The sequence below is a fragment of the Coregonus clupeaformis genome, unplaced genomic scaffold (genome assembly GCF_020615455.1).
Source record: "Coregonus clupeaformis isolate EN_2021a unplaced genomic scaffold, ASM2061545v1 scaf0222, whole genome shotgun sequence".
Taxonomy (NCBI): domain Eukaryota; kingdom Metazoa; phylum Chordata; class Actinopteri; order Salmoniformes; family Salmonidae; genus Coregonus; species Coregonus clupeaformis.
In genome coordinates this window covers 192,375-200,694 of record NW_025533677.1, presented here as the reverse complement: position 1 = coordinate 200,694, position 8,320 = coordinate 192,375, and the positions used below count along the sequence as shown (strand labels likewise).

The 8,320-nt window shown below is 41.9% G+C and overlaps 1 protein-coding gene across 2 annotated transcripts; it reads left to right on the top strand.

The window, feature by feature from the left end:
* The first annotated feature begins 1,537 nt into the window (after positions 1-1,537).
* LOC121586737 (eomesodermin-like) lies at positions 1,538-8,320 on the top strand. Of its 2 annotated transcripts, XM_041903682.2 has the most exons (7): positions 1,538-1,830; positions 3,923-4,574; positions 4,890-5,044; positions 5,191-5,312; positions 5,640-5,795; positions 6,078-6,139; positions 6,844-8,320. In XM_041903682.2, exons 2-7 carry the CDS (start codon positions 4,051-4,053, stop codon positions 7,607-7,609), a joined length of 1,785 nt encoding a protein of 594 aa, XP_041759616.1. In that variant the 5' UTR covers positions 1,538-1,830; positions 3,923-4,050; the 3' UTR covers positions 7,610-8,320. The 2 variants fall into 2 exon arrangements, with proteins under 2 accessions (XP_041759616.1, XP_045070180.1); XM_045214245.1 differs by lacking the exon at positions 1,538-1,830 and having other exon boundaries at positions 3,712-4,574.

Sequence of the window (8,320 nt, the reverse complement as noted above, 5' to 3'; positions counted from 1 at the left end):
GGGTATGTCTCTATAATCAGGGATCAACCATAACCCTGATACTACCCTGTCTCCCAAAAGCATATTTTACAGTTAGTCTAAACAAACATATCTGGAACACTCAGCTTGTCATACACAATGGACCACTGGTTTATATCAAGACATCTCAGATTACACAGACCCAAAAAGAATTAGAAAAAAACAAATCCAATTTGGATAAACTCCCATATCTGTTGGGTGAAATACCACAGTGTGCAATCACAGCAGCAAGATTTGTGACCTGTTGCCACAAGAAAAGGGCAACCCGTGAAGAACAAACACCATTGTAAATACAACCCATATTTTATGTTAATTTATTTTCCCTTTTGTACTTTAACTATTTGCACATTGTTACAACACTCTATATATACATAATATGACATTTGAAATGTCTTTATTCTTTTGGAACTTTTGTGAGTGTAATGTTTACTGTTCACCTGTACACAGCCCATCTGTAATTAGCCCACCCAACTACCTCTTCCCCATATTGTTATTTATTTTGCTCATTTGCACCCCAGTATCTCTATTTGCACATCATCTCTTGCACATCTATCATTCCAGTGTTAATACTAATTGTAATTATTTTGCACTATGGCCTATTTATTGCCTTACCTCCATAACTTGCTACATTTGAACACACTGTATATATATTTTCTGTTGTATTTTTGACTTTATGTTTTGACCATATGTAACTCTGTGTTGTTTTTATCGCACTGCTTTGCTTTATCTTGGCCAGGTCGCAGTTGTAAATGAGAACTTGTTCTCAACTGGCTTACCTGGTTAAATAAAGGTGAAATAAATAAATAAATAAATAGAAAATGTTTAATTTGATATTGTTTATTATCTATTTCACTGGCTTTGGCAATGTTAACATATGTTTCCCATGCCAATAAAGCCCATTGAATTGAACTGAATTTTGAGAGAGAGAGAGAGAGAGAGAGAGAGAGAGAGAGAGAGAGAGAGAGAGAGAGAGAGAGAGAGAGAGAGAGAGAGAGAGAGAGAGAGAGAGTCATCAATTACCAAGGTGTGTGAGCTGGTTGCTTGGGGTGTGATAACGAAATTCATTCTGTGTCACATCAGTAAGTGTGTTTCAGTTTGATGTGATTTGATTGGATGGCAGTCCCAGTCATGTGCAGGCTTGTGCTACTAAATACGCCTTGTCAGTTGGCTAGGAGCATCCTGGCAGTTTCATTATCATTATTATTGATGTATTTTCCCGTTCTGCTCCGAAGTTCTAGCGCAACTACAACTAAGGCTGAAATTATACGACTATTTAGGGCCCACTATTGAGTATCACCGAGTGAAGCGATTGCTGCAGCATAACCTGCATTATTGCTGGCAGCGTGGTTCTCGAGTTGTAGGCCTATATAGTCTCCTGTAGCTCAGTTGGTAGAGCATGGCGCTTGCAACGTCAGGGTTGTGGGTTAACTAACTGTATGTCGCTCTGGATAAGAGTGTCTGCTAAATGACTAAAATGTAAATGTATATTCTGTATATATTCTGCTTCCCCAGTCGCTCTTGGGAATCGAAAGCTAAATTAATAAGAGGCTGCTATGTGCTCAACTTCGACACAAGAGAGCGCTCCTAAACCGGGACGGTTGCAGCTGAACCGCAAGACAGGAGCCTATAGCGACAAGACTACATATAAGCTCTTACTTTAACCATCTCCTCCAAAACAAGGAGAGGAGAGAAGATGCGTTGAAATACTTTAAAATTACCGCTCTCTCTTATTTTCGTTATTGTGATTGAAAAAAAAGATATGTTGCGTTCTTATTTATTTCCAAATTATTAGGCTAACAAGGACCAAGATTGGTAAGTTTGTTCTATTGATTTTTATATAATATAAATATACTAATCCTTTTTAAACGCATTTATCGGTATAGATTCATGCATTAACAATTCGTAGGTTGTAGATAAGTTACAAAAAAAATTATTATTATATTTCAATAGTTTAATTTAAAAATATGTATATTTTCTCTCAGTGAAATCAGTGCACTATATTTGAATGAGCACTGCTGCTTCAATTCTGTCGGAGCTTTGTTTCACCAATATGCTTGTATCTGTTTTCATAATGCAGTTCCTATAAGAGGCTGTCGGTTCTGCGATACATCACAGGCTTCTTCAAACGGAAAGATAATTGACCGTTTCCCCTCTGTTCACAAAGGGCAGTCCGGTGGGACAAAATAACGTGGACTCTCATCTCTCTGGAAATTAATGCAAATTCATGACTCTGAATTTAATGTAAACTCCAGATGTAAAAATATATTAATTCAATTATCTTAAAATGGAAGGAAATATACTAAATTATAGCCATAGTCTAATCAAACTGTTTGGAAAATAATTTATGAAATTATCAAATATTATTCTGAACAACCCGTTTAGGCTAGCCTATGGCCTAATAATTTTGTAGGCAAAAACAGTTAACAAAATTAAATAGAAAAAACCATTGAAAACATTACAGGCCTACTTAATATATCAGGGAACACAACGAGTCAAACCGTTATCGCCAAACGTAATTCTGTAGTGCTATATGAGCAATACCGTGGAAAGCGTGAGCAAAAAATACAAGTGCCTGTTTCGATAAGGGTGACAACTTTCCATAGAGCGTTTTCACGCCTTTATACAAACCCTCAGGTCTCGGCTTTTCTGAAAACAAATCTCATACAATTTGTCATGTGGTTTACAAGAAAACGAATAGCTAAGTGAAAGGTATAAATGGTAAGCAATGCAATGATTTACCGTAGCCAATTCCTCTTTATAGGTCTAATAGCCGAAATTTACTACAAAGATCTTTGCTATCAATTGAATTGTTACACCATAATTCAATTGTTCTTATTTTCTAGTGAGCATCTCGATGTTATAAATCAATATGACAGAAAAGAGGGCTTAAATAAACATTTAGATATACCACGGGGAGGTAGGCCCTATATGTCTTAGTGAAGGGTTCCATAATGAGGTGATAATGGTCGATCATCGGCCTGTCAATGACCTGATGGGCTGTAGAGAGATAGTTCAGTGACAGCTGTCTGCCGGGAATACACAAATAACTAGCGAGAGAAGGGGGAAACATGGGAAACTTTCATGTACATTTTCATTTAGGATGTTACAAAAAAAGACACAATATTTAACATTTACTCCAAGAAGTTCAAATATATAACTAGAAAAAATTAAGACTTTCTTGAACTAGCACTCGCACTTGACTCCCCTTACTAGCTCTGACCTTGCTGATAGCTACTTTATTGAGGACAAATGTACTTACTATGACCGTGATATGTGGTTGTCCCACCTAGCTATCTTAAGAATCTTAAAATGAATGCACTGACTGTAAATCGCTCTGGGTTAGAGCGTCTGATAAATGACCAAAATGTTAAAAAAAATGTCAAATATAGGCTAGACATGGGAAGTAGGTTATTCCTTTTTTATTGCAAATTTACAGACCAGAATAAGAATCATGCCTATCTGACAGGTCCTTATCTGGGAGATGAAGTGCAGCTCAAAATGTCAGTATAAGCCTAACTGCGCAATAATATTTTGTGTGGACTAAAACATTAAAAATGAAATTTTTATCAATTAATTCACACCCCAAAATGGCCATATATGTGGACTGAGCCATCTATCACGATCCATCCTCAAAGCCACACCCATGGCCTTCACGGCAAATTGGGAGTGTGAAATTGGAATCACGTAATCACCGGTGCAGGTTATCACAGGGGAGCAGCTCGTGAGTTTACACAGTCGTACTCAGTGCACGCGGCCAGCCAGACAGGCAGGAGGACTTCTCTGCCTCTTGATTTACAGAAGCCTATAGCCAGTTAGCCCGTTTGAGAGTATAGGTCTATAGCCTATGCAATTATAATTTTGGATATACTTTTAATAAGATAATTGTACTTTTGTTTCTCAAAAGAATGCAGAACTTATCAAGAAGATCCCTGGCACCGGTGCGTCTCCAACCCTTCTGACAGAAGCCCCTGAGCAGAATTGGAAAAGAAAGTTGGACCACATCTAATATAACCTTGCCTGACAAAAATTGCCATGCTCGGAGAGAGAGAGAGCAACGCCTTTCCTTCCCCCAAGGACGCCCCCCGCCCGGAGGAGAGGAGAAAGTCCCCGGTGGTGGGCGCAGATGACCCGGCAATGGCCGGCAGCGCTAGCCGATACACGGAGGGACTCGGGTCAGACCGCTATTATATCTCACCTCCATCCAAGCAAACTGTAGACATGGCGAGTCCATGTTCGTTATTCCCTTATTCCCAGTCCAGTACCGTTTACACGGCATCCGGCGGATCCAGGTATTCGACCTCGCTTCACTTCAGCTCGGTGTTGCCTCCCACGGGATTCTCCTCGGCGGTGTGCGCCGGGCGCAGTCAGTTCGGCTCGGCCTACCAGTTAGGACAGGGTGGATGTCTCTACCCTCCATACAGTACAGGGTCCGGGATCGGCACAATGCCCCTACCCTCAGGCACCGGGGTGAGGGCTCAGGTCTACCTCTGTAACCGGCCTCTTTGGCTCAGGTTCCACCGTCATCAGACCGAGATGATCATCACCAAACAGGGCAGGTGAGTGCGATGTGGCCAGCGGCTAAATCCTTCCGAATGCTTCGGTTTGGCTGGTGCCGAGTGTGCTCGCATACTCCATTAAAAGACCTTCGCTTGAAATACCATAAAAATGTGTCCGCATACTTAAAAGGATGCCATCACCAGTTCGATTGTATTTATATTTTATGTTGTGAAACTGTATTCTCTGAAACGCACCCACACAATCATTTTTTCGCTCTCAAATTCTCACCTGCTCTGGCACATGCATAAAACACCCACACACCGGCACGCACACACACACACACACACACATTTGAATCTCTGTCTGTTTGTCAGGCGGATGTTCCCGTTCCTGAGTTTCAACCTGACGGGTCTGAATCTCTCTGCTCATTACAACGTGTTTGTGGAGGTCGTGCTCGCTGACCCCAACCACTGGAGGTTCCAAGGCGGGAAATGGATCACCTGTGGAAAGGCAGACAATAATATGCATGGTATAATCCTAGCAATTATTAGGCAGTATAAGGATTCTAAACCATTTCTAAATAGATGTTATTATCACATTATTATCACATTACCCACAGCGATGAATAACTCATTTGATTACGAAACAATTTTTATAACCATTTTCTTTCTTTAGGAAACAAAATGTATGTCCATCCTGAATCTCCCAACACGGGAGCACACTGGATGAGACAGGAGATCTCCTTCGGCAAACTGAAGCTCACCAACAACAAAGGAGCCAGCAACAACAACGCACAGGTGATGCATTTTTATGCCACGTGCATGGGAATCATTTTAAGGAAAATAAAACATACCATAAGCCTGGGAATGTATTGATTTATGTAAGAATATTTTCATCCTCTGAAAGTAAATGTCTTCCTACAGTGGTTAGTGTGTAACTTCTAGGCGCACCCACATTTTTTAAAATGCAAAACAAAATAAACACGTATTTTATTCAGTGCGGGCCAAATCGTGAAAACTTTCGCGTAAAATTGCATTGATGTCAGTGGGAGTTTTATGCGAAGTATGCATGTGTATAGGATTTGGCACACAAATTGACTTTCTGTTTTGTTTTTCTGTCTATAGATGATAGTCCTTCAGTCTCTTCATAAGTATCAGCCGCAGCTGCACATTGTTGAGGTGATAGAGGGGGTGGAGGACATGAGCAGTGACCCAAAGACCCAGACCTTCACCTTCCCTGAGAACCAGTTTATAGCCGTCACTGCTTATCAGAACACTGATGTAAGAATGCATCTTTCTCTCTCTCGCTCTCTCTCTCTCTCTCTCTCTCTCTCTCTCTCTCTCTCTCTCTGTCTCTGTCTCTCTCTCTCTCTCTCTCTCTCTCTCTCTCTCTCTCTCTCTCTCTCTCTCTCTCTCTCTCTCACCCCCCCCTCTCTCTCTCTCTCTCTCTCTCTCTCTCTCTCTCTCTCTCTCTCTCTTTCTCTCTCTCTCATGATGTTTCTTAACCCTTTTATCTCTTTATAATACATTGAGTTTTCTAATTGCTTCTCTCTCTTTCCATAGATCACACAACTGAAAATTGACCACAACCCTTTCGCAAAAGGATTCAGGGATAACTATGATTCGTGAGTATCTTTAATTTTTCAGCAATATTTATATTCACTTACAGTGACTGTAATTTTAACAGCTGATTTTCATTACTACTTGGTGATGTCTTATCCCTGACACATTTCCTTATACACTGAGTATACAAAACAATAGGAACACCTTCCTAATATTGCATTGCAGCCCTATTGCCGTTAGAACAGCCTCAATTCATCGGGGCATGGACTCTACAAGGTGTCGAAAGCGTTCCACAGGGAGGCTGGCCCATGTAGACTCAAATGCTTCCTACAGTTGTGTCAAGTTGGCTGGATGTCCTTTTGGTGGTGGACCATTCTTGATACACATGGGAAACTGTTGAGTGTGAAAAACCCAGCAGCGTTGCAGTTCTTGACACACTCAAATCGGTGCACCTGGCAACTACTACCATATCGCATTCAAAGCCACTTCAATCTTTTGTCTTGCCCATTCACCCTCTGAATGGTACACATACACAATCCTATACACAATCCATGTCTCAATTGTCGCAAGGCTTAAAAATCCTTCTTTAACCTGTCTCCTCCCCATCATCTACACTGATTGAAGTGGATTTAACAAGTGACATCAATAAGGGATCATAGCTTTCACCTGGATTCACCTGGTCAGTCTGTCATGGAAAGAGCAGGTGTCCCTGATGTTTTATACGCTCAGTGTACATTCTCCATCTCACTACTCCTGTGGTTTCTAGGATGTACACAGCTCCAGAGGGTGACCGACTAACCCCCTCCCCCACCGACTCCCACCGCTCCCACCAGATCGTCCCAGGTGCCCGCTACGCCATGCAACCTTTCTTCCAGGACCAGGTCATCAACAACCTGCCCCAGAACCGCTTCTACAACAGTGAGAGGACAGTACCCCAGACCAACAGCCTCCTTTCCCCCCAGCCAGAGGACAGCGCCTCCCAGAGGTGGTTTATCTCCATGCAGCAGGGAGGAGCTGGCCCCAACAAGCTGGATCTCAGTTCCTATGAAGGGGACTACTCCAGCAGCCTGCTCCCCTATGGTATCAAGTCCCTGCCTCTACAGACCTCCCACGCTCTCACCTACTACCCTGACTCTCCCTTCACCTCCATGGCAGCAGGATGGGGGTCTAGAGGATCTTACCAGAGAAAGGTGACCACAGGCCTGCCCTGGTCCCCTAGACCCAGCCCCACTGGGTTCCCAGAGGACCAGCTGTCTGTGCCTGACAAAGACAAGGCTCAGGAGGAAGAGATCAGCAGTATTGGTGGTAACATAGCTTCAGCATGGACTGATACTCACTCCTCCACTCTGAGCCTGGAGAAGGCTGACTCTGGGAACATGGTGTGTAAGAGGAGACGTACGTCTCTGAGTGGACCCGGCACAGAGAACTCCCCCACTATAAAGTGTGAGGATCTGACTGCCACTGACACCTACAGCAAAGACTCCTCCGTTTCTAAAAGCATGGCTTACTATTCCTTCTACACAAGCCCTTAATTAAATTGTTTCTTGTCACCTTTTAAAATCTTGTTGCCAGATTTCCCCCTTTCGTATTTGTTGGAGTTCCAAGTCTGTTGATATTCTGCCAAACCATTACCTATACCAACCTTACCCACCAGAGTTCTAAACCAGTACCTATACCAACCTTACCCACCAGAGTTCTAATAAACCAGTACTACCTATACCAACCTTAGCCACCAGAGTTCTAAACCAGTACTTATATCAACCGTACCCACCAGAGTTCTAAACCAGTACCTATACCAACCTTACCCACCAGAGTTCTAAACCAGTACTACCTATACCAACCTTACCCACCAGAGTTCTAAACCAGTACCTATACCAACCTTACCCACCAGAGTTCTAAACCAGTACCTATACCAACCTTACCCACCAGATGTTTAACAATATGTGACTGACATTGTGATTTTTAACAATATGTGACTAACTGTGTGATTTTTCTTAAAGTGCCAGAGTATTTGATACACCCAGTGGGTTGTGCTATAATGTGTATTGTCCTTCAATGTACCCAATGTATGTACAATATATGCCTTCACATTGAAGTTTTGTTTACAAATGTGACTTTTTATTGAAGGAATGTGAATATGATATTTGTGCACTGTAAAATGTGAGGGATCTTGTATAATATATACTGTACATTGCAATGTTAAGAGTTTTTGTTTTTGTAATAAAAAGCTTCAAGCTTCGTTA

Coding starts and splice junctions, on each gene's coding strand:
- LOC121586737 (XM_041903682.2), top strand. CDS start 4,051: ATGCTCGGAGAGAGAGAGAGCAACGCCTTTCCTTCCCCCAAGGACGCC. Junction 5,796..6,077: donor CTGCTTATCAGAACACTGAT/GTAAGAATGCAT, acceptor CTCTTTCCATAG/ATCACACAACTGAAAATTGA. Junction 6,140..6,843: donor TTCAGGGATAACTATGATTC/GTGAGTATCTTT, acceptor TGTGGTTTCTAG/GATGTACACAGCTCCAGAGG.